Source organism: Symphodus melops, assembly GCF_947650265.1.
Source record: "Symphodus melops genome assembly, chromosome: 17".
Lineage (NCBI taxonomy): Eukaryota > Metazoa > Chordata > Actinopteri > Labriformes > Labridae > Symphodus > Symphodus melops.
This window is the reverse complement of record NC_136707.1, coordinates 3,379,452-3,404,718: the sequence shown is the minus strand read 5'-3', so window position 1 is coordinate 3,404,718 and position 25,267 is coordinate 3,379,452. Positions and strand designations below refer to the sequence as shown.

Here is a 25,267-nt window from a genome sequence, read left to right as displayed (position 1 = left end):
CAGCTGCTCTGGAGGGTTCTAACCATCCTATAATCACTATATTCATGAAAGAGCTAGGTCTTTAGCTTTTTCTTAAAGGTGCAAAGAGAGTTTGGATGTTCCTCCAAATAAATCATGTTGAATTGAGGTTTATGTTAATCATTTGAATGTGAATCTTCTACTTTATGCAGATGATATGCTCGTATTCATGGAACATAAAAGATTTATTTGAAGGGCTTTACACCATGGTGCTTTTTTTTTTTTTTTTTTTTTTTTTACATTTTTGGGTCTAAGGGCAGCTCCAAGAAAGTTACATTACATTTCCATAAACAAATGTCTTTAAAGGAGGGTATTAGCATTCAGCGGCTAGCTAGCAGGAATCATTCCATAACAAAATGTCAGTCACGTGTCAAGATCTGGGATGACGCACTGACCAAATACTAGAAGTCTTGCGTGTTTCTCTTTTTCAGTATACAACTCACCATGTCAAGGCCATCCACCATTTCCGGGAGATCAGGCGCTAACACCAGATTATTACCAGTGGAGATTTAGGATGGGAACCCCCACCCCAAACGTCATGAATAAATGTGTGATGTCTCCATTTGAGATTGGATTTTCTGAACAGCTGCCCTCAAGGAAGACATCCCTGGATTAGTGGGATGTTATTTTTTTTTATTCTATGATTGATTGTATTTATATTTCGCCACTCAGATTACAATGTAATATCCACAATGTTGGGCACACAGTTTTTTTGAGGAAGGACCTTGCATGTTGGTTAGATTTTGTCCCATTTGGATTGCATTTTCCTTTTTCAGATGTTTTAGCACAAAGATTGACCAATGGCCAAATTATCCATACATAATGTGCTACTTATTATTATGGAATTAATTGCCCTGGAACCCCCCATCCCCCTGATTTAAGGGATTCACTATCAAGTTAAATGTTTTTGATGGTTTGGGAGTTTTCCTTGAAATACCCAAATCATGCACGAAAGTAGGAAAATAATGGGTTGGTAACCAGTAGCATGCTTTGAACAAGACAATAGCGCAGCATGAATGGAGGAAATTGTTGGGTGGATGAGGTCAGATGGATGGGGGCAGGAGTAATGGGATAATGGCCGAGCTCACCTTTGTTCTGATGGACGCTCTCCTCTCGCCTCCTCTCCAGCTCCTTGCGATCATAGTTTAGACGCTTCAGGCACATGATGCCATAATGCATGCTGACCCTGGGAGAGGTCAAAGAGGTAGAGGGAGATTGAAGCAGATTAACCAAGGGGGCGTTATCCCACTCTCACCTTCACTCAGAAAGCATTGACACAACCTGACTCCTTTTGACCCCTTAAGAGAACTTAAAGAGGAGCCTAAAGACACACGCCAGAACAGCCAGTGTCACAACAGCAGGCAGCACTCAAGATCTTTTAACACCCTTAAATTTCCCATTCGAGGCAGGAACAGAGCCTCAACTAAGGAGAATGAGACTGAGTTCATATCTGTTGACAAAGAATTTCCCTAAGGGGACAACCAAACTAAATAACTTTCTTTAACCGAAGAAGAATCAAGATTTGATCCAAGAAAATAATTTAGATTTTACGTATGTTGAAACACATCGGTAGCCTTGTAGTGATTAGTGTTCAAGGCCCATGTACAGGAGTCAGAGTCCGGACGGCCTTCTTAAAACTCGAAAAATTCAGCCACCACCTCTGAGAGTGGATTGCATATTAATAACCACTAAACTGTATGATGATCCTGACTGAAAGGGTTCGAGGTGAGGGGTTAGGGTTCCTCGCTGCTCTTACTAGTGGGATGAGTAAGATCTGCAGAAGATGCTTCGGGGTATTTCCAGTGTTTACAAACCTTTTGTGTTTAGAGTTTTCAGTCTTAATGACTAACAGGCACAAAAAAAAGAAAAAGGATCATACCCCTTCAAATAGGTTCAACTTCCTGAAGTGAGTCTTTTTATTGTGTTGTCAGACCGTGACTTTAAAGATCTGAGCCATTTAGCAGGAACAACTAGATGTCGAGACTGTGGGGTGTTGGAAGTGGAAAGTGGATGCGACTCTTGCTTCAACACAAGTTCCAAAAAGTGCAGTTACTTTAAATCTTTTGAATAATATTTTGAAACTGGTCGTGACTGCAGGTAATTTTTCGCCTGTCTCTTGCATACACCAAAGCCTGATGATACGTGATTGGTCAATACTCTCCGGACTCCAAATGTACAACAAACAGAAACCAGAACACTTCCCAGGCTGCAAATCCAGACCCCTTTGTCCACAGTGCTCTGTCAGAGGAGGTTATAGTTGCAGACATTTCGAGTTCTACCTGTGGAAGCTGTCCACCATCTTTAGCTGTCCTCTCAGCTCCTTCTTCGTCAGGTGGTCCAGCATGCGAGCATCCACCAGGGACTCCATGAAATAGCTGCGATACTGCGGCAGGCCCAGGCTGGGCAGCCAGTCGTTTCCCACCCACTCATGATTCATATCGCCATAGGCCAGTATCTGGAAGGGGACAACCGCAAATGATCAACACTGGTTCATGCTCGGCTTAATGTGTGATGGCGCGCATGACTCACTGCGGCTAGCCTCACTGGAGATCAAATCTCTGACATTCATGATGTGTTAATTTTGACTTTTTGAGAAGGTGCAGTTGATCCTTACCTGATCCCAGCTGAACTCCTTCAGCTCCTGCAGCGCAAATATGAGAGAGAGGAGGCAGACGGAGAGAGACGGAGACAGGTAGAGAGAGATGTGGAGGTGGAGAGGGAAAAAGTGGAGCAGGGGGTTGAGAGCAGGGTGGACGGGTGGAGAGATGGTGGAGGCGAAGCAGAGGAGCAGGGAGCAGCAGCAGCAGCAGCAGCAGGAAAAGAGGACAATAGGAAGGAATAGTGTGTTAGTGAACGGGTATTTAGTTGGAAGCAGTTCACACAGAAACAGCAACCAGAGGGAGAGAAGAACATGCACAACACTATGGCCTGGGCCCACAAAGAAAGAAAAACAGAGACATAAAGAGAAATTAAAAAAAAAAAAAAAAAGAACAGAGAGAGGAAGGAGGAGACCTGTCAACATGATTAAAACTCGACAAGACGTTTGAAATAATTCAAAACTGAGTAAAATAATTGTGAAGAACTTAAAAAGGGTTTGTGTGACAGAGACTGGACAGAAGGCGACACTGACCGGAGGCTTGGTGGCTGCGTTTAAGGTCTCCATCTCGGCGTGGGTCATCCACACGTTACTAGTTGACTGAAGACATAGAAGAGAAGGAAACCATTAAATTAAAACGTGCTGCATAAGAGTATGGATTAAAGAATCAAGCAATCAAATACAATATTTGTGCTAGAAACAAGTTGCCTGTTAAGGAAGACAAAAGTTGACTTAACTTTTTAGAAAACTGTTCTTAACTTTAGCATTGGAAGAAAAGTTAACATAAATAAATCTGAGTGAATAAAAAAAGTATTATAGACTTCATATTGAAATAGAAAAGGGTTTGCTTAACAAAAAAAAAATCACATTTGTCTAATATGTCTTTACCAAAGATGTGTCTTAAAGCTCCTGTGAGGAACTTTATTTTTGTGTTGATTTTGGCGCCCCCTGTGGACAAAGCTGACTCTTTTAGGTCCCTCTGTCTCTAATGTATGAAGAGATTAAAAATGTCAAATCCTTCAGATTGGATATTTGGACTTTTGCAAAGTAGATTTTCTACTAATTCTAGTTTAAGTCCTGAAACAGTTTAGAACCAGTCTAAGTTACAAGAAATATCAACTTTTGAAGATATTTACAGGCAAATAAAGCTTGAAACTGGTGAATTGTTTCAATGTACAAATTGGCTCTTAAGAAATATATCAGTCAAAAAAGGGGCTTTTTACTATTGTTATTTTAACTTTAATCTCACTTTTTTTTTTTGCAGTGTTCTCTCTTCCTCGCCTAAAGCACTGACTCAACACTGCCCTGCCAAAAAAAAAGCCACATCACTAAATATTAACCAACCACAACAGCAGACTGCTTTCTCGTTGCCTTAGTGATTAGATGGACAAGAGGTGCAGCTGGTTTGTGTAAAGTGACAGAATCAGACTGTTAAATGTGTTGAGGAATGTGTGACTGATCACTTTCTCCTATTTTTGTGATTCCTGCTGTAAATTAACATGAAAGCCAAACCATGAGCACACCATGTTTTTTTTATTTTGGTTTAACTTAACTTCTTCTTCCTTGGAAATGCAGACATGAAAGCAGCAATGTGTGTGTGTGTGTGTGTGTGTGTGTGTGTGTGTGTGTGTGTGTGTGTGTGTGCAGCATTTTACTACACTTTTCAACATCTGGTTTGTCTTTGTGGCTGTGTGGGAAGGCTACACTTTAGGAGAGTGTACCCTGTTGTGTTTAATTTCTAGGTGACATTGGTCAAACCTTACCATGACATAGAAAATATGAATTGCTTTTGACATTTATCACATACAGGACACATTTCATGTAATATGTAATATGTTCCTGGGGTGAATTTGAACTCAGTCACAAGAACAGGCGCTCTTTAAAATGGAGGATACAGTACCTGAGACATGAGCACAGGTTTGGCAAACCCAAATATTTTCCCAAATATATTCTTTATAAGATATACCACATGTGTTTCTGCCTCTGATGTGTACTTCAGGCAGATTTACACATCTGACAAATTTATATTATTCATTATTGTTCTTTAAATTTCTTTCATTTGTGACATGGAAAAAGAGAAATGGGTTGCTGTAATTCTCATTTTGACCACAAGAGATTTAAGTGCACCATTAACCCTATGAACTTAGAAACCTTTTCTACAAGCCAATCACCAAATGACAGTGATAAGACTGTTATATTATTGTGTTGTAGACTTCATACACCGTAAATTAAATCATATTAATGTCAACATCCATTAAACTTCAATCGATGCTTGCTCTCTTGAGTGTTACATGAAAGCTAGACGGGGATTTTTTGATCACATCTCTGTGGTCATACGTTTCTCTTTTTCCTTCATGGTAAATTAAAAGTCTGCTCACAGATCGAGTGCTGGCCGGGGCAGAGGGGCTCGTGAGGGACACCATTTCCTGGATGGCCAGTCGCAGTTTGAGACGATGAAGTGGGTTACTGATGCCGATCTCCCTCTGGATCTCTGTGTCCGACAGGTTTGCCATGATGGCTCCGCTCTTCACGTTAGCACGACAGGCTGCGACATACCAGGCCGGCATTCCCACCCACAGCTGGAAGGAGGCAAGAAAAGAGATATTACAAATGGGAACTATCAAGGGAAGTAAACCAAGCCAAAAAGTTGTTTAAGTTGTGTTCCCCTGTTGTTTAGGTTCTTGTGATTGCAAAGTACCTCCAACCAAGACACAACAGTTGGGCCATCCCAAGATGCAAAGGGAAGTCCTTGGCGACATGCTTCCTCAAGTAGCTCATGCCTAAAAAGGACGAGGAGGAGCTCGGGTCAGGGATCAAAATAGTATCCTGATAACCAACTCGAGAAAAAAGAGAAATAAACACATACTTCTTCTTGCTGCGGCGGTCTTTATCTGCCGGACCCAGAGTCCCAGTCTTGTTTATCCCCATTGGGTCACCAGAGGCCTGGTCTTCAGAAGGTGTGGACGCTGGGAGAGTGATTGTGAGATTAAAGGAGAATTAAAGATCATTTATATACTTGACTGAAGCAGGGTGTGTGATCCCTTCTGTCTTTTATGTGTTTACCAAGAGAGGCAGATCCATCCCGCCCAGGTAGGCCCATCCTTCCCTTCTCCTTCTTCCCGAACAGCCGCCCGATGGAGGACTTGATGCTTTTCTTCTTACTGGACTTGTGGAGAGAATCTTGGCTGCTGTTGGAGCTGCTCCCATCTGCCGAGAGACTGGGAGGGACAAAATAAATCACTGGTTGGGGAAAAACCGGAAAAGAAGATACAATGTCTTCATGTCTGATATATCTGCCCTACCTGCGAAACTCTCGGGGGTCATCAAGCATGGCTCCGGGGTGGGTGAGGGCCATCCTGTCCAAGCGCAGAGCACGAGGAGTAGGCGGAGGTGTAGAGTCGAGGAGAGCGAGGGACCGATCATCATCTTTGCTGTTCTGAAAACGTTAAATAGAAAAAGGATGATGAAGAAAAACAAATGTTTTCAAAAATGTGCAGTTGGATGGTTCATCCCGATATCTTGGGGGCTTTTGTTCCTCCAAAGGAGCTCAGTCATTGATACCTAGACTGCTTATTTTCTACCAGTGCCACAAAGACTTAAAACATTTGATTACACTAGTTAAAAAGTCTCTTGCTGGTAAAAAGAGATGTTATCGTTTCAATTTTAAGAGAAGAAGACATTTATGAAATCAATTTTACTGAGTCTCTTTCATCTCCATCTGCTAATTAATCTTTTGCTGGTTAATCAAAAGGACACTGTTCATATTGGGATTATAGTAACAAGGTTGCTGTGAGTGACGATTAATAAATGCTTTTTATTTTTATATTGCAAACTTGCTAGCTAAGTAAGTATGCTAACTAGCTAGTTAGGACGCCAAGTGAACAAAAGGTAAAACAGCTATTAAAAAATCCAACTAAATTGATCAGATTGAATTAACTGGACTTTTGGGTGGGAATCTGAAAGATGGGATTTATTTCTAAACTTCTGTCTGTCCGTTACAGCCATCAGCTGGTTAGCTTAGCTTAATACGTAAACAGTAAAAAGTTAGCATTGCTCTGTTGGTCTCTGTCCATTCTTAAAATGATATCAGAGAAACTGATTTTCTGAAGCTTCGATTGATCGAGCGACACACTAAAGACATCACTGTTAACATGTCAGTAGGAAATCAAATACGTTTAATCTTAATAGATACAACAGTCAACTTTGAGTTAACAATCTTAACTCATCGCTCTCTCAGACAAACTGTCAAATACATCCGAGCGTGACCTGATGCAGATCTGTCGTCACATTCAAATCACATCTAAAGACAGTCAGTTGAAAGGAGTGTCCCTGCCTCGAGCTAAACCACAGCTCACTTCTCTGTTTTTGCACCACAATAGCAGTCCTGTTTGTTTTTTCAGTCTTGATTTTTGCCGCTCCTTGACTGTCCTATATACAGTTTTTTTGTCTTTGTATACGCTGAAAACTTCTGCCACAATTTGAACAATTCTCGCCATTCTAGTCTGAACTCCTAAATCAACGTTACCACTTTCACAATCGCCGCTGACTGCATGATTTTATTGATGATATCTTTTGAGTCTTTTGAAATCCATCCGCCCATTTTCGGAAAACCTGTAACCAGTGTCTGGCACCAACCATCCCATCATCTACGAAGGATTTAATCAGTCCTGTCCGATTCTCTGATGAATAACTTAACTTCTCCTGACCCTGTCTGTATGATTTACTTATGCTTTATTTACATGACTCACTGGACTCTCTGGAGGAGCTGTTTGCATAAACAGGGAGGTGGATACAGAGTCGAGATAAAGAAAAAAAAAAGATCAACACAGATGGGAATAAAAGTTTGTTTCCTTTCACTCCGGCAGTACCTGTCTGTCATTCTCTCGGGCCGGGGAGTGAGGCAGGCGAGGAGTGGAGTGTCCGGAGCTCGGGGGCGAGGGGGAGGCCAGGGTGGAGGAAGTGATGGACGAGGGGATGAACCCCCGGCCTGTGCTGTCTCTCCCCAGGGTGGACGGAGGGATGGGCGGACTGTCCAAAGCCACGCTGACCCGGCTCTCGATCTCTTCGGCTCTCAACTCTGTGTTCTCCTTCTCCTCCTGGATCAGTCTGGTTTTGTAAAACATTCAAGTTAAAACATTCAACTGTTGTGCCACTTTTTACAGAACAAAAAGTTACTCGTTCTTATACTTAACAGTATTGTAAATTGTGTGTAAAAGAGACAATGAATTCAAAAACTAAATACAAAGAGGCGTATTGAACATTCTCCCTCCCTCTCATAACTGCAGAGGGAATCCTTACTTGATCTCCTTATTAATGGCCTCCAGCTGTTTCTGCAGCATCATGGCCAGTGTCTGCACGTCTGTCTGTCCGCTGGGAGACAGCAGCTCAGAGCCGAATCGATGCTCTCCTTCGTCCTCGTCGTCAGAGCAGCCCACATCCAGGCCTGGCTCGAACCCGGTCCCAAGCATAGCCCCGCTATCCCAGTCTGGGTACTGCACAACGAGGGAAAGAAAGAGGACTCGTTATCCACTCATTAAATCATTCAGTTCCAAAAAATACACGATGCTAGCAGCTAAACTAGTTACCTTTCCATAAGCATAATTTTTTTTAATGTTCAAAACTATGCAAATGTTGATCTGCTAATCCACCAAACTGAGTTTATTAATTGTAAAGTAAATTGCAGTTTTTGAATGTACTTTGAAATGGTAGGGATGTCTGTCCTCACCTTGGTAGTGTCCTCTTGGGCAGAGCTCCAGCGGGCCCGGTGACTCCGCCTGACCACGCTCCCTGTGGAGGAATTACCGAAGGCATCCAGGTGAGTGGTGGAGCCTGACGGGAGAGACCCGCCCCCGTGGGAATACCTCAACTCCAGAGCGCTACCTGGCAAAGAGCGACTGCAGAGATGGAGAGGAAGATAAGATGGCTCTAGATAAAGTATAACTGCAATTATCCCCGCGAGGTGTGACAGGCTGTGACGGAAACTACAAGAAGACGTTAAACCACACAAAAACACACGTGGTGAGGTATTGTCTACAACACAAAAGGCAGTATGCACAACAGAACACAAGGTCATGACACAAACAATCAATCCAACCTGAGAGAATCTGATTTCAAACTATAAGAAATATGAAGAAAAATAGGGCTTCAAATGCATGTGGAAGCCAAAACCTCTTTAAATTCAGGTTCACTGAAGACTTAGAAGGAGATGGAGAATGATGGGTGTGTATGCATGATGTATACCATTCTTTTTAATTTATCGTGTTTGACACAATAAGACCCAAAACACCACATTTCTACAGTCAGCCGAGGCCACGATGTCATCTTAAAGGGACTAACCTGGAATAGGAGCCCCCGGGCCTCGCTCTCAGCTGATCTAACTCCAGCTGAAGCCTTTCCAGCTCTGCTATCAGTTGGTCCTAGTGTAGAAAAAGAAAACAGACCAGGTCAGCGCAAAAGTGATGAAAGCATGTTTTAACTAACAATGAAGCAAAGACGGGGGAGGCCACCTTGTTTGCTAAGAGATCATCCTGGAGTTTCTTCATGTTGGACAGTTCTTCAGACAGGGCATTCTGGAGATGCAAGAGCACAAAGCTTGATTGTTGTATAATGAAGAGCACAGTATATTTTGACTGAGACTTTTTAGGATAGAGCCAAGATCCGGGGTCCTGAGCTGCAGATCCCATTTTAACATCTTTTGTTACCATATTTAATCTCCAACATTAAGCTCGTGTTGGCTAACTTCATCAACCTCTGATTCTTTTATTGCTTTAACTCATCCAACATCATGAGAGATGTTTGCGACCTCAGCTTTGGCAAACAAACCATCTCAAGTACTGGTGTGATTAAGACAAAAAAAAACAAAAAAACATATGGTTTGGCTCCTTTTCCAAAATTGTATTATTATATATATCAGGCTTATGTATTATATCTGGACTAATGTCACCCACTGGTTTCACTGGTTGCCATTTTGGTAACGCTGCCCCCACCTCACTTTGGATCCATCTTGAAGCAGACAAAGAGCTGGAGCTTAAGTCCCCTCAGCCATGCCACATTTAACATGTTTATTTCTGTGATTTCTGTGATTGAGGGAATGGGACGTTTTCTGACGCTCATTTTAAGGTTTGTGAAACTTCTGCCTCAGTCTGAGCTGGTCACCTTCTCCTCCAGGGCGGCCATTCTCTCCTTCAGATGGAGCTGCAGCCTCTCGTTGGACTCTGACAGAAGCTTGTCCACCGTGTCAGAGAGGCGCTTGTTGTGTTCGTCGTTCATCCTCTCCCTCTGTCTCGCCTGAGCGGGGGAGAAAGAGACAGCGAGACGGGTGAGAGCGAATCAGGAGGAGAACTTAAAAGGGAGGGCGGCGGGAGTTAGTAACAAGCCTTCTGCCGAACTCAGAGCGAGATCTTTATCTGAGTGTGGCCGGTCAAATAGAAGGTTTAGAAAATTAGTGCGCCTTTGTGCAGCGTAAAGCCTGACAAAAGCAGTGGCGTGAAAGAGGGGGAGGATGAAAAAAGAGAAAGATGGAAAAGCAAGCATGACTCACCCTCTGTAGCTCCTGGTTCTTCTCCTCCAGTTGCGCCTCCATCTGTCGCAGTCGCTCCTCAAAGTTACCATGACGCTCCTCCGCCTGAATGATTGGAAAGGAAGAAAGTGGGGTTAGAGCGTGTTGCAACAACAATACAAATCCACACAAAGGAAACAGCTTGTTGACCGAGTCTTGGCCTAATTAGTTACCTGCCTGTACGGATCACAACGAAACATGAAAGTTTGTTTGTCTATCTCATCAGACATTAATCTTATCCTTGCGGGGAGGAAATGTTGCCCGAACATGTAAGATGTAAGTGTAGCCAGTGAAGCGGTTTTGCTACTGCGAGGGGAGTAAATGTGCTTATTCTTGGCATGACTGAAAACGGTGTTTACAGGAATGCTAGAAGTGAACCTACGAGCAATTAAACCAGTCAGTCATGAAGAATTTGTGTGGTGTACAGTTCTTGACGTGTTGAGCGCCCAAGGATCAAATAGCTGCGCTGACTCCGTGCCCTGGCCCGGCTTTCATCACCGATTGTTTGCTTATGAATTTCTGGCACCATTTGCCTGAAATCTTTGGTATTAATCTGTCGTTTGACATCTCATGTTCCGTTTCCCTCATGTATGAAAACGTACACGCACAGACACATACATAGGGTAATCCTACACTTAGTCGACGTGCCCACACATGCCCACTCACATACACTCATTTCATGCAATTGTGTCTGTGCACAGAAGCATATTCTAACATGCACAGATTTGTGCACACGCTTAATTTGAACTCTATGAAGCTTTATTGGGTTATAAAACAGTCTTTGTTCTCTTTATTTAAAGCTGCACCAAAAGGCCTCAAGTGGCCTAATGGAGTATCTTGAAGACCTCACTCGCTTTCATTTTGCATAATATATATATTCAAGCCGAGGGTATTTACAATATGTAACTGTGACGCCCAGTGTTTTAATTAGCACTGTAGTCCAAGTTCAAAACGCCCCCTCCTCCCTAAAGTCAATACTCACACAGGGTGCCATGTCGCGGACACTGAAGCTTCAGTGTTTAGCCAGCTCTGCATCAGTCTGTAAATCTGTCTGCGCTCTAACCTCTCTCCCATTTTTTAAAAGCATCTCCAATATTGATCCTAGTTTGAGCGCGTTTCTGCTCGTGGAGCTAATTAGAAAAATGCAGAGCGTATTTAGATCACTTCTATCTGAACCAGACTATAGGTTCAGATTACTTCTATAAACATAGAAGTAATCTTGTCACTAAAATACAGACTCAAATAGAGGCACAAGTATTCATGTATATTATTTTGACATCCATCTAAAAGCTCTTCAAAAGAACTTAAAAAAAATGCAGAAAAAAGTGAGAAAGAGTCAGTAACTTAAAGGGATACTTCACCCATTTGCATGAAGCTTTGTATCATTAGAAACATGGTAGGGTTGGATTCACGACCATTCAACACTGCTACCATGTTTCTAATGATACAAAGCTTCATGCAAATGGGTGAAGTATCCCTTTAAAAATGTAAGTCTGTATATTTGTTTCCAAAGATGACACGTGCATAACATAACTGTACATTGAACTCCTGCAGTGTTTTAGTGTATATCTGGCATTCAATCTATCACACCTGTCAGGTGACAAAAAAATGCACCAGCTGATATTGTTACACACACACACACAGACACACACACACACACACACACCTTGTTGAGTGCTGCCACTCTCTGTGCAAGCTGGGCTTCGATCTCAGGCAGCGTCTCGGCCCTTTGCAGAGTCTGCTGCAGCTTCTGCTTGGCATCATCCAGACGCTCCTGAAGCTGCCGGTTCTTCTCCTCGCCCTGCAGATAAAACAGGATGAGTGGGAAAGGAAAAGTGGTAGCTGGAGGGCAGCATGAAGCTACCACAGAGGGGTGGGGAAAAGAAAAAGCACTGATGGCACGCCAACGCTACGTGCTGCCAAGATGCCAATCAAGGGTAGAATCTCGGATACACAGGGAGATGATAGAGAGGTTTCCCACCTGTCTGTAGAGGGAGTCTTTGCTGGCCAGCTCGTTCTCGAGCTTGTCTTTTATGTCGTGGAGAGACGTCGCCTCCCTCTGGGCGCTCAGGTACCTGCAAACAAGAACAAACGGGCCGCAGAAAGTACTGCACTGAGCAAGGCACATTATTCAGTGGGGCAAATAGAGTTCACAGACGGGGGAGGAAACTCACAAACCTGCGTTCTAATGTGGTGATTCTCTCCTCCATGTCTTCCCTTTGACAGAGAGCCTGGGAAAATGAAAAGAAGAGAAAATGAAAGATTTTGCTGCAGACCTGGAAGGAATGACAGAAAGAGGAGACACGCTGTAGGAGGCAGGATAGGTCAGGTTCACGCACACAGGTGTCCATCAAAGGAAATTCACTTGACTTGAACAGCTCCTCGCGAAGGAATGATAATGACAGCCTAATAGTTGTTGTTGACAGATTTCAGAAGCAGCCACTTAAGCGGTTGCACAAGTTCAAGAGAGACGGAGGGGAAAAGGAGGAAGAGTAACGATTTTTTGAAGAGGGCTGAGTCATAAGTCATGTGTGATCTCATGCCTACTCCCTTAAAGTGTTTCAGTATAGACTGCACTGTTTTGTCTTTTTATGTTGTAAACTTGTTTCATGGTGTTTTGTTTGTGTTTGTTTAGTACACGGCCTGTGTTAATGAGTTGATTCTAATTGGTCAATTACCCATTGCCACAGTCTGCTATCCCCTGATATGAGTCGATCATCATTGTTAAGAAGAACTAACCGTTACTAGGTAGAGCACATGGTTGCTAGGGACGTAGTTCCAGAGGTGCTGCTTGGAAACATGTAAGTCAGGCAACTGCTTGGGGCCTCCGACGAGTAAGGGGGGCCCCGGAGGGCTGACAAAATTTAAACCAAAGCAGCGACCCATAATGTGCAAATGTTGCAAGGCCAGTAGGAAACCTCCCTAAGGGGGTCCCATCTGACAGCCTTCCCTCTCATTGCCCTGCTACACGCTGGTGCTCGCAGGTTTTCCTTACGCGATAACATCCCGCTGACTTGTCAACTTGCCGCGTGCATATCCTGTGTTTGAGTTATGCGAGGCTCAGTCTGAGCATTAATCAGCTCAGGCAGGATTAGAGACCGGGAGTCTTCCTCTGCCCGGCCTTCAGTCCACCCTCCTCCATCCGCCCAACCGTCCACATCCTCTTCCACCATCATTGTCATTTCAACATACACGCTTCACTCTCAGCAGTAAATCATCAAACTATTTCAAATGCATCTTGTTGTGGCATGTGGCATCTTTGCACGCCACAGTGAAGTGACCGTTCTCAGACAGCTGCGGTTAAAGAAAATGCTTGCTGAGTTAACTGTCACACACGTCTTTCAATCAAATGTCTGCACGTTGACTGATTCGCCACTAGAGGGCGCCTGCAGCTCCGCCCACAGCACTGTCACTGTGGCTACAGTAAAGACTAACAGTAACATCAGCCAGGTACTCAAACGGCTTTGAAACTATTCCATGTTTCTGTGAGTCTGAGTAAAACAAACGCGGCTGCGACAGATTCTCACAGCGGTGTTTATTCTCACCTCCTTCACATCCCTCTGGAGTTTCTGGTTGGCCTCTTCCGATCGGGCCAGCTCCCTCCTGGCGGACGTCAGCTGCTCCTCGATCTCCCCAACCTGACAGAAAGTGACAGCGTGGAAGGTAAGGCTGAGTGAGCGCACATGGCTTTTTGTTTTCCGTTAGCATCTCCGGCTTCAGATCTTTTGTTTGTTTTGGTGAAGGCATTAGACCGTAAGAGCGTCTCTGACTGGAGTACCTGTCGGCACATGAGAGCCAGCCTCTCTTTCAGCTGCCCGAGCTCTGACCTCTGACGCTCGATCTCGCCCTCTCTCTGCCTGTCGATTTCGCCGTCATCCAAGATAGAGGAAGGTCCATTCGGGAGCCGCTGAAAAAAGGAAAATACTTCTTCTCATTCTTACAAAAACACAAATCATGTCCGAGTCCACTGTTGGACATTCATCCTTCCATTACATTAAATTACCCTTTACTTTTTTAACTGGGCCACTGAGTCCTGCAGGGTGTGAATGAAGTATATGTGCACACTCAGCCATCACCTCTACTTTAACAAGAAACATTATCACAACAGAAAAAAAGCTTAAATGTTTCAGGAATCAAAAAGAGCTTAGGATACCATTGATGGAGAAGTTGAAGGAGTGGGATTTTTCCACCAGGTTTTTTTTCAATCATAAAGAGGACCATAATTAATGACTTCGGTGTTATGCTGATTAAAGCACTAGAGATACAGAAAGTTCCAGTGCTGTTATTCTCAACATCAGCACTCATGGAAAGCCAACATGAATCAGGGTAATGTCACAGCTAACTGACAGTGTAGGATTTTCTATGGTGATGCATTAAACTAAATCTCTCTACTTGAGAAATGTGATTAGTTTGTGTGAAGCGTAAGCTGAATGTGGTGTTTTAAGTTTGAATGAGTCAGCCGTCTTTTTAAAGTTACCTCTTTGCCGTTGTCTAATCCCTGCTGCCGTCGCTTGATTTGATCCTTCAAAGACACGACCTGACATCACACAGGGAGAAAGAAAAAAAAAACCTCCTGTCAGGAATCACTGAATTCCCTGAAACGTGAAAATTCAAACAAACCAGCATGGAGATGTGGACTCACCTCTTGAGATGAGGACTGCAGCTCTTCTTCCAGGGTCGCCACTCGCTCCAAAGCCACCCGGAGCCTCTCCCTCACCTTCTCATCCAGAGCTTTGTGGTGCTCAAACAAAGACTTGAGGGCCTTTAGAACCTCCACCTCGCTGGAGACCCCTGCTGGAGACTGGGTCAGCCTTTTCACCACGGTCATCCTCAGGCTGCGCTCGTGACGGGACACCAGGCACTCCAGATGTTCAAGGAGCAGCTGGAAACACATGTGGAAATTGCATACAATGAAAAATCTCCACGGCGTAACTCTAATCTGCTTGAAACCGTCTCAGCTGCTTACACAAGCAAGACAAACTTGAACAGAGCTTTAATCAAACAAATAAACGTCAGGTTGAATGAAGAGCGCACTGACTCGTGTGTTGTTCCTCTCGGCCTTCAGCTCGGCGATCTCCTCCTCTCTCTCCAGCAGCTGTTCCCGACAGAGGTTCAGCTCTTTGGTCAGCACTGCAAATTCCTGCCGAAATCACAAGAGGGCGCTGTTATTGACTACATGAGGTCATGATCACACTCATGAGACTGTTAAGGTTCACTGCATCCACAGTCGGTTTATTGGAAAAGCACTGCACTTGAATAAAAACATGTTCATGTCTATTTCACCGTGCTTTGGTGAATTCCTTCATTTCCCAGAATTCCCCTCAGAGAAGTCATATTAACTAAGCTAACCTGGCGGAGTTTACAGATGGAAGGATTACTAATGAACAGCAGGGGGATTGAAGGGGTCCGCGTTTTTAGTGAACGGCTGAATTGCAATTGCAAGCTTTTATTTTTACCTATAAAAAATTCATGATGGTTGGAAATATGCAACCAAACTGCACGGAAAATAATCCGGAAATATATTAAAGGGAGGTCACCTGTTTCAGAGAGTGGTTTGGCTAGCTAGAAACAATCAGAAATATAATCAAACACAGAAACTGCTGACTGTCACATAAGTCAGTATTTCCCATAAGCCCACACAGCACAATTTACTACAATTCAAACAATCTTGAAATAATTAACAAACCGAATGCAAAAAAAAAAATAATAGCTTCAATTAAACTGAAACAACCACATGCAATCTAACTTTTACCATACTGTATCTACAACATCGCTCACAGTTAATGCCACTGGGACTCATAAACCAGACCTGTGTAAAACGTTTAACAACCAGGTTTATTGCACATGTTGAACCTGGAATTGGTTTGATTGCATAATAACCGTGACTGGCTGTGCGTTTCTCCGTCATTAAAACAAACGCCAAGCATGAAAGTAAGTGGAGTGAGATGCACTGACAGAGCCAGACTTTGTAGACTGGGACGGCCTAACATTGACTGAAGTCTGACGTGTGCGCGCACACACTTGACCAATCCTGTCTCACTTTACTGCTCACGTTAAGAATCTGAAAAATGTTATTTCCTGTGTATAGTTTTCTTGCAACATTTAAATCTTTTTAGCTTATGTCTTTAAAGATCTTTGCAAGACAGCCAGAAGAGTTTAATGGGACCTAAATACTTTGCCTCTGACCGGGAAAACAGCCAATCAAAACTTTGGAGGGCCACTTGTTTGGCCGCTCAGATTTCAAGGGTGACCACGTCTGGCTCCGCCCCTGGTTAGGCGACATGTGAAGAATTCATTTTTAATTTCAATTTGGTCTCATGTGAAGTCGGCTACAAGATGGTAAACAATGAAAAAACGGTTGCCCTTGACAACAGAGACGATGAAGTCTTTGGACTGAATCAAACTTGTCGTCTCTGTAGTCAGGACACTTTAAAAAGAAACCTGCAAACAGGCCGTTAAAGGGCACTGACGCACGCATCGGGCTGCTGTTGTCTTTTCTCTGCGTTAACGTTCTTCAGTGTATCGACGCGGCAGCAAAACAGGCGTCCGTACGTCACACCCTCTTCTAGCTAAAACGCAGGCAAAAAAAAAAACCCAAGTACAGTACATCATGTAACGAGCCGCCGAGCTGACGCGCTTGCTGGGCTGAGATAAGGGAGGAAGTAAAGGGAAGGTTTGAAGAGGACGGATCAGAGAGGAAATTGCTCTGTACAGATGGTGTGTTCTGCGCCCAAAGGATATCCTAATTCTGGGATTAATTCATGTATAAGATGGACCACCCCGCTACCAGTCACTTTCTACATTCCTTTCCGTCAGAATATGTTGGCGACATGAACAATGAAAATCACCCTCACACTTTTCATTTTCTTCTTTCACTTACTTTCATCTATTTCTATCACGCCCTGTCATGATCCACGACATCTAAAACACACTCCCGACGCCACCTCATTAGTATGCAGCCCTATGCAAATAGGCTCAATTTGTTAGTCTCTGTGTGTTTCATATCACCAGGTTTTCTCTCTCTCTCTCTCTGTCTGTGCCATGCTGTCGCTCGCTCTCTCTCTCTCTCCATCCCCTTCTCCTATTTTTCTCTCTTGGCAACGTCTCCACACACAGACGAACTCGCTGAACTCATCTACTGTAGATTGTATCGCAGCCCTCCATGTGTTCCTCTATCCGTGTGTGTGTTTCTACACGTGTGCGCCATATTGATCCCTCTTCACAGTGAGGTAAAACAGCCTTCTAATGTCCAGCACAGCACCGCTACATCTGTTATTCCATTTTGATTTTTTCCAGGCGTAGTGACGGAGAAAAATAGGTACGAACAAAAAGGGAGGCATCATCGCCGCCTGAGGCATCCGACAATGACTCGGGACTGAAAATAGAGATGGAGCCCTTGTATGTTGAGTGGAATTACAAAATGATTAGCTCTCCAGCTCAGGGATGTGGGATAATATAATAATTGGCTTCTGTGCTGCAGGGGTAAATACAACATTTCTGCCATCAGCTCCAGGGTTTAGCTTTGGGCCTCTCATGTTCAACTCCAAAGCTTCGCATCTGATTTACCCCCGAAATGTGAGCATATCTTTAAAAGCCTGGACGGTCGTTTACAACAGTTTAACAACTTTTTCCAACACCTGGGTGAAGAAACAGTCGATCAGTCATGATAGGACAGAATATCACAGAGATTTGTCAAAAGGAAACATCTATGGTTTTGTGGCAGAGATAAATTCTTCATGCTGATCGTGACAAAAAAAACAACCTCTCATGCTACTACTACACACACACACACACACACACACACACACACACACAGCACCTGTAAATCAACTCAGTCTATTCTTACACTCAACTCAGGCAAAGAACGCATACATTAGGAATCAAAACAAAGATGGCCGCCTCGTGCATCTCTTTCATGACATGACATGTAATCGATTACAGTAATGTACTTTTGATCTTTGCAGACAAAGTCACTCACAATTTTTCAAAGTAAATATATAAATAGTTTCAAAATAATCAGGGGCTGAAGTCATTTCAAACAACCAGGAAGCAGATAAAAATATGATATTATGTATGTAAGTAGTAGGGACAGAATGATACGGGGTTTTCTGGGACCATACCGACCTCTTCGACCTATGAAATCTGCAGAGATTGATGTAAAAAAATGTTTCACAATTATTGCTTTGATCCCTCCCTTGACGTGTGGACAAGATATATAAAGAAGACAAGATGGTCACTCAACTGGAAAGTGTGTGAAATATCAAAGTGTATAAATTGTTGGGCGCTCAGTTCGTGGCTCCGAGGAGCTGAAATGTAATCGTGAAAAGGAGGACACAAAGTAAGGCTACGTTAACAGAAGTTTGAGCTGAATCTACACAGCCGTCAGGGTTTCTGAACGAGCCTCATTTGACTTCATTATGTTGAGAGTCGAAGCTCGAAGGTCTGTGTAGTAAGAGACGTGTGTGTTCTCAAAGTCATGACACGTTCAGCTCATCTCAACTTTTCTTTACATTTCTGTTGCCCTTTGCGACTTTTGCTCCCTCAAAGAATCAACTAGATTAAAGATTTGTATAAAGATGAAATCCATCGCCCCGCCCTCCCTGCATGAATTAAAGTAGTTGTTTTTTTAGTAGACATAATAAACGTGTCCATCTTTAAGTTTAGCTTCCACGCTGTACTGTAGTTACTCCTCGCTCTGCAGAATGAACACACAGCCAGGATTGTGATGACTTAGTGTTAGCGTCAGGATGTCGCATGTGCGGCGTTTATCATGAGCATCATCTGTTACAGCGCCTCAAACTGCACATCAGCTCCACAATAAAGACTCTCACTCAACATTACAATCCTTCTTACAGGTTAACACATCAATAATTCATGAGTGTGAAAGGAAACCATTTTCCATCAGAGCGCAGGAGCACAGTCTGCTGATAAGACTTCCACAATTGATCGACATGCACACACAATCCCTCTCTACTTTTTCTGTTTGGATGTTTGTTTTTTATTATTCAAACACTGACGCAGATATCAATCACTGTCATGTTTTCAGGTATTCTCTTCTGTCATGTGATGTGTAGTTCACACCTGACAGCATGTCATTTAGAGTCAATCAAACTTGAGATAACAAGCTGGACTTCATTAGACTGGACTACAAAACACTAACGGGTGAATGGACTTGAGTCAGTATATTTCTTCTCCAGTCTTCTGACTACATGTACACACTGATGTAAAGAGTCCATCAGTATAAGCTGATCCATTCATACACATTCACACACTCGCTGCCAAAAGCAGCAGGAGCAACTCGGGGTTAAGTGTCTTACCCACGAAACACGTCAGAGCTGGGACTCTTCACAGCTCTGCTTCAGGGACGATTCTTTTTTAATAACGACAAGGCCGAAACGTTATCGAACACATGTAACAAAACCCAAAATGTAATCACTGCTGGATAATGTAACAAAATACTGAGCCCAAAAACCTCACAACTTTTTGCTAAATTATTACACTATGAGGAGAAAAATATTTTGCCTGTCCGATAATGTGATCCAAAATGTATCAACTAGTTACATCTTAGGCTCAGCATTTTGTTACATTATCGACCAGTGATTATTAGGGATGTAACGATTCACTGCACACACGATACGATACAACGCACGATGCTGAGTTCACGATGCTGAGTTCACGACGCTGAGTTCACGATGAGATTTTGAGAGGAATCAGGAAGTGATCGGAGCTTCTCATCGTGGTGTCGATTAAACACCGCATCGAGTCGTTTGTGCTATTTCTGAAGTCTTGTTTCAATATTTGCGCACAGTTTTTTTTTTTGTCTCGTCCGTTATCTTCTCACCTCTTTTTATTTTCGGTCTTGGGGAAGCAAAACTTCTCCGACTGCCATGACAACGCCATGACAACGCCATTTTCACCTTTGAATCACGATTAATCTTTACACCCCTCGTTATTACATTCTGGGTTTTGTTACATTTTCTTTGATAATATTTCGGACTCTAAGTGTTCAGTCAGCACCTTCCTTCTCCCTCTCTTCTTCTTCATGCCTTGAACGTCCGACTGAAGCACGTTACTGACTTTCTCTCTCCCCCCCTGACAATCCTCTCGCAGGTTGTTGCCGAGCGCCTGCTGGTGTTTACTTGATATTTTCAACATGATTAGTCACATTTCGAGAGTTCTGTCTACTGTAATAACTGTATTACTGTCTCTGCCTGCTGATCCTTTTCATGCCTTTAAGACTGATCCTGTTATTTCTGACTGCTCTGTTAAATATCAGTGTTCTTTTTACATCTCTCCTCATACATTTTCTCTCTCGTGTATTATTATCTGTGCTCACTTATTCATTTAATGTACCAGCTGCTCCAAACTGATTTATTCTCTCTGACTATCTATAGCCTACTGGTCGTACTGGTGGATGGCCCTGCACCTCCAGTAGATTCTCTGTGTTGCCCACTGCTTGTAAATGGTGTAATATGGTTGTGTTAGTCTGTCATAGTCTCGACTTGTTCTGAATGTCTTCGTACCTGCGGCAGGGCGATGGAAAGCTGCCTCTGGAGCGACTCCTTCTCGTGACCCAGCTCTCTCAGGCGTAGGTGCGCTGTCCCGAGGCAATCCTGGGTCTCCCTCAGGCTCTCCAGCAGCCTCTCCCTCTCCGTCAGCATGTTCACCATCAGCGACTCCAGGTTGCCCGTGCTGCCTCCCTCGTCGCTGCCGCCCCCTCCGCTGCGTGGATCCCGTCCGCCGTAGCCCCCGATGCCACCCATCCCTCCGCCGATCCCTCCGCTGCCGCCGGCAGGGGAAGGTGAGCCACCCCCTCCGCCGCGCCCGTCCTCCGAGATGGTGGGCATCACCTCGCACATCATCTTGAGGCCTGGGTGTGAGAGGCGTTATCTAAGAAGCTGTCGAGGACACACCTAACCGCAGTGTCTGGTGAACGCCGGGGAAAAAAAAGGGGGGGTCACAGTGCTGGTTAGGAGGTCGCTCCTCTCAAGCTGATTGGGTGAAAGCTGACAGGCAGGAAGCAGGTTGTGTGGCTCAGGGGAAAACGGGGCCGCTTCCTTGGATGTGCGAGTGAGAAAAAGTGGGGGGAAAGGAGAGAAGTCTGGTGGAGGGGTGGGGGGGTGGGGGTGCAAAGGGGTGAGAGGGGAGAAGTGTAGGGTTCAGTGGACCACCTCAGACCCCCGGCCCAGGATGAACCTGAAAAGAGAAGACAGTGAGAAGAAAGCGGAAAGGAGGCTTTTTGTGAGTCATGTGGATTTGACAGAAACCAGAAGACAAAACTATGTGACGCTCAAGAGGTAGTGATCCCTCATATGATCCACACACACACACACACACACACACACACACACACACACACACAGCACATGCACATTTCTCCATCCTCAAAGAAACCAACAACCATAGCTTCTTCTTTTATGCTCTCTCTTCTTCTGACTGGCATCGCGATACTCCGGAGTAATTCATCCATCAGTGCGTGTCTCCGTTTTCTGTATCCTAACGTCCATACTTATAATGGGGGGGAAATGAAGGCGCATGATGATGTACGGAAATGAATCGTGAATGGCAGCTTCACCTCAGCAGCCCTACAAAACCGCCCCTCACGCAAACACGGAACAATTAGTGGGGGCCTGATGTGGAGGAGAGATGCGGTGCTGTTTCGTATACAGACTATTTGAGAGGGGGGGGGGGGAAAGGGTGTCATCGTGAATTGTAATTACGGGCTGTATCCAGGAGGAAAGAAGAGGCTTCTTTTTTAGCCCATCTATGGCTCCGGAAGCCATCCGTAAAAATGTTCCTTGTGCATCAGGAGGCTTGATTGTTATCATCAGGGTGTTAACACGGGATATTTGATCTCTCTATAAAATTATAAAGGGCTTAAACGGGGAGACATTGCATTTTATTTTTACAATTCCGGGCTGTGCAGAATAGCCTCACGTCGCTTTAACATCGTGGTGGGAGGTGCCAATCATCCTGTAAATGATGGAGGCCTAATTAACAGATTAAACACACGAGATATTTTACAAAATGTTAATTAGAATAGTAGAGGACAGTCTGAAAACGCAGCGTCGCTTCGGTTTTTACTCCGTCTTCAAGGCGTTTATTTCCTATCAACACCCCACTGCCCTCCTCCCCTCCCCTCCCCACCCCACACCATCCAACCCCCCCCCCCCCCCCCCCCCCCACCCATAAAAACAGCTGGATGGGTCTAACGCACGGCTTAGATGTGTGCACCGTGCATCAACGTGGATTTCAGTCGCCACCGGGACGGTTCGTGGATCTTACCCTCTCCATGATCGACAGAGAACGGACAGAAACGCGCATCGTTGCCCGGTTCACTCCATCAGAGCATCTGAGAAACGGAGGCTGCAGCTGATCCCCGTTACAGCCCGGTTGCCAGCCTGCCCCATCCCCTCCCTCTCTCTCTGCTGAGGGAGCGAAGCTGGCCTCAACCGCTTCAAGTTACACGCTCCAACACGAGCTGCATCCGGTGTATACTTTCAGAATAAAAACAGGATATTCTGAATCAACAGTGTTTCGATAGATTAAACTTTAGACAGCTGATTTACACATCGAGGTAAGATTAAACAATTTGAAAAGTGCCTTTATAGGAAATATTCCGCCTGATCGAAGTACATTTTCATTTCGTCTAATCTTTTCTGGAATCTAAATTTAATTAAGATTCTTAATTTTTATCGAGACATTTTTTTTTTCATCATCAGCCGGTTTACATCTCTTGCTTTAGTTAGGTAAACCTTCATTGACCTCCTGAGGGAAAACTGAATTGGAAAACTGAAAAAAGAAGAAAAAAAACTTCAAATATAGCCTAAACGAAAAAAGAAAGATTCAGGGCAAACTTCAGAAATATGACACTGGTGTTATGTGACATCATCTTTAGACATTATTTGCAGTAGACATCTTTTTTTCTCTCTCTCTTTTTCAGAAAATAAAATAAAGAAGTCCCTGTATTTAGTGCCAGTAGTTGTGTTGCTTATAGCAGCAATATAAAGGTTTGAGGGGCTTTATGATAGTTTATTTCTTAAGAAGAAATTTGACGTAATTTCTGTGGAATGATTTTTATTATTATTTTTTTGCTTAAGTTTTGTTTTTTTGAGGCGCTAACAACACATTTAATTGAAGTGCTATACCATTAAGAAAAAAGTCTAAGTAAACATTTCTCTGTCTTGTCTTACCTTGTCAATATTTAAGAATTAGCAAACACTCTGCTTGACAAAAAACAAAAAAAAAACAAACAAAAAAAACAGTCATGACTTAAAGTGAAAACTTTATTCTGAAGTCAAGAGATAGTACTTCCGTGGTGGTTTTGTGTAACTTCTACATTTCGCTTCACTCACAGCTCCTCCTGGACCTTAAAGGTACAGACCCCCACCTAATAATCCCCTCACATCCTGACATTCACCTCTACATGCTTTTATTTTGATCCTTTTTTTAACCTTCAAAAATAAAATCTTTTAATTAGTTACTTGTTAGTTAAACCTCAGTCACGGGTTACTATGTGGCACAGACACCTGCCCATGCTTAATAATGTAACAGCAGCACCCCCTGGTGGCTCAATAATGCAAATGCATTACACTACTGCCAGGTTTCAGGCCAAAGGTCTTGGTTTTCAACTATTAATCGTAGTTTATTTTTGCAGATAAATCCTTATAGAACATTTCAAGAAGTCAATGTCTTCGATAAACACATCAACAATTTAACTTGATTGCAGTTTAAATAAAGTACCCAGAGAGTGTATTTTGAGATTATAAAAATATATTCATCATGATTTAAAATGACACTTTTTCTGCTGTTATTCAACAGCTTGACTAAACACGTCATGACATAAGATGAATGACAAAAGGTGTCCGTAGAAATGAAGCGTTCATGGAAGGTTTGGTCTGTGAGCCAATCAGACCTCAGGGGAGGCAGGCCTTAGGTCCCCAGGTGATATCTGACAGGATGGGGAGGAGGGGGGTGACGTAATGTCCCCTCCAGAGACGATGATGTACAGGACAGACAGCAGTGAAATTCAAAGTGACTCTGAATGAGAGATTTCAGAAAACAAGAAAGACAAAAGGAATGACAGTTCCCAGAAAATAAAAATAATGAAAAAAAAGTTTCCCTAAATAAATAAAGATTCGTATAAGGAAGAAAGAATGGTTCCAATTCATTCATGATGAGACTGCAGAAAGTTGTTATATAAAATTAAGAAGAGTATTTTATCAACTTGAGATTTTGAGTTCAAGAAAACATTCTTTGGAAACTTTTTCGGATGGATCTAAAACTTTCGAGAAATCTTGTCAGGAATCTTTATATATGAAAGTCAGTGCAGATGATTGTGATATTTCTCGGGGTTTTTGTTGAAAACTTTTGATAGAACCTTAAAAATCATTGTTGAAAGTTTTCAGGCGTTTCATTATATTATGTCTTTTTTTTTTTTTAATTCTCAACAGAACCCTCCAGTTCCCAACTCTCCTTACAGACTGAGATACTGCTGCCATCAAATCAACAGCCGAGCATCCTCTGACAGTACTGTGCACACGCGCGCGCGCACACACACACACACACACACACACACACACACACACACATACACACTGCTGATCCATAAACTGCATGAAAGCAGCTTTATCCTTTGCGGCTGATTTCCAGCTGTAGTCCCCGGCCAGTTGTGATTCAGCAACCTGAAGTGCATAATTTAAGATTAAAATACAATAAATTACATTACATTTATATGTTCATCATTAAATATTCACTCTTTCACTATTTATTTATGAGAGCAGGCAGTTTGTTTTTTTTTACATTGAAATGGGAACAACTTCTGTTTAGTGATTTTACAGTATGAGGTTCAGGCGTCCTGCTGGGAGTGTGTTTTTATATTATTCAGCCTGCAGACGTGACTCATTACAGCTCAGCAGACACTCGGCTCAGTGGTCTCTCAGCTTCGGAGGGCAGTTTGAGTTTATTGGGGCAGAATCATGTGACCGACATACAGCAAGAGCTGAATACTGGTCTCAGTCAGTTATTTACCATTTCATCTGAACATTTTGAAGCAGGAAAAAAATAGCTTCTCCATTGGTGGAAAAATTGACATT

At 43.4% G+C, this 25,267-nt stretch overlaps 1 protein-coding gene across 2 annotated transcripts; it reads right to left on the bottom strand.

Annotated features, from left to right (window-relative positions):
* Positions 1 to 757: 757 nt before the first annotated feature.
* Positions 758 to 22,614, bottom strand: ppfia3 (PTPRF interacting protein alpha 3). Of its 2 annotated transcripts, XM_079367107.1 has the most exons (26): positions 22,458 to 22,614; positions 20,696 to 21,368; positions 15,211 to 15,312; positions 14,815 to 15,054; positions 14,650 to 14,709; positions 13,951 to 14,079; positions 13,718 to 13,810; positions 12,351 to 12,403; positions 12,154 to 12,247; positions 11,839 to 11,973; positions 10,155 to 10,238; positions 9,770 to 9,901; positions 9,121 to 9,183; positions 8,951 to 9,030; positions 8,340 to 8,508; positions 7,913 to 8,106; positions 7,483 to 7,720; positions 5,917 to 6,050; positions 5,678 to 5,832; positions 5,481 to 5,580; positions 5,313 to 5,394; positions 4,993 to 5,193; positions 3,149 to 3,214; positions 2,633 to 2,659; positions 2,298 to 2,473; positions 758 to 1,204 (listed from the first exon to the last, which is right to left on the bottom strand). In XM_079367107.1, exons 2-26 carry the CDS (start codon positions 21,032 to 21,034, stop codon positions 961 to 963), a joined length of 3,390 nt encoding a protein of 1,129 aa, XP_079223233.1. In that variant the 5' UTR covers positions 21,035 to 21,368; positions 22,458 to 22,614; the 3' UTR covers positions 758 to 960. The 2 variants fall into 2 exon arrangements, with proteins under 2 accessions (XP_079223233.1, XP_079223234.1); XM_079367108.1 differs by lacking the exon at positions 758 to 1,204 and having other exon boundaries at positions 2,364 to 2,473; positions 2,633 to 2,946.
* Between the last annotated feature and the right edge of the window lie 2,653 nt (positions 22,615 to 25,267).

Excerpts from the sequence above, each read along its gene's own strand:
- ppfia3 (XM_079367107.1), bottom strand. The coding sequence starts at position 21,034 with ATGATGTGCGAGGTGATGCCCACCATCTCGGAGGACGGGCGCGGCGGA. Across the intron at positions 15,055-15,210 it reads CCGAGAGGAACAACACACGA|CTGCTCCTTGAACATCTGGA; the intron begins GTCAGTGCGCTC and ends ATGTGTTTCCAG. Across the intron at positions 13,811-13,950 it reads TGGCTCTCATGTGCCGACAG|GTTGGGGAGATCGAGGAGCA; the intron begins GTACTCCAGTCA and ends ACTTTCTGTCAG.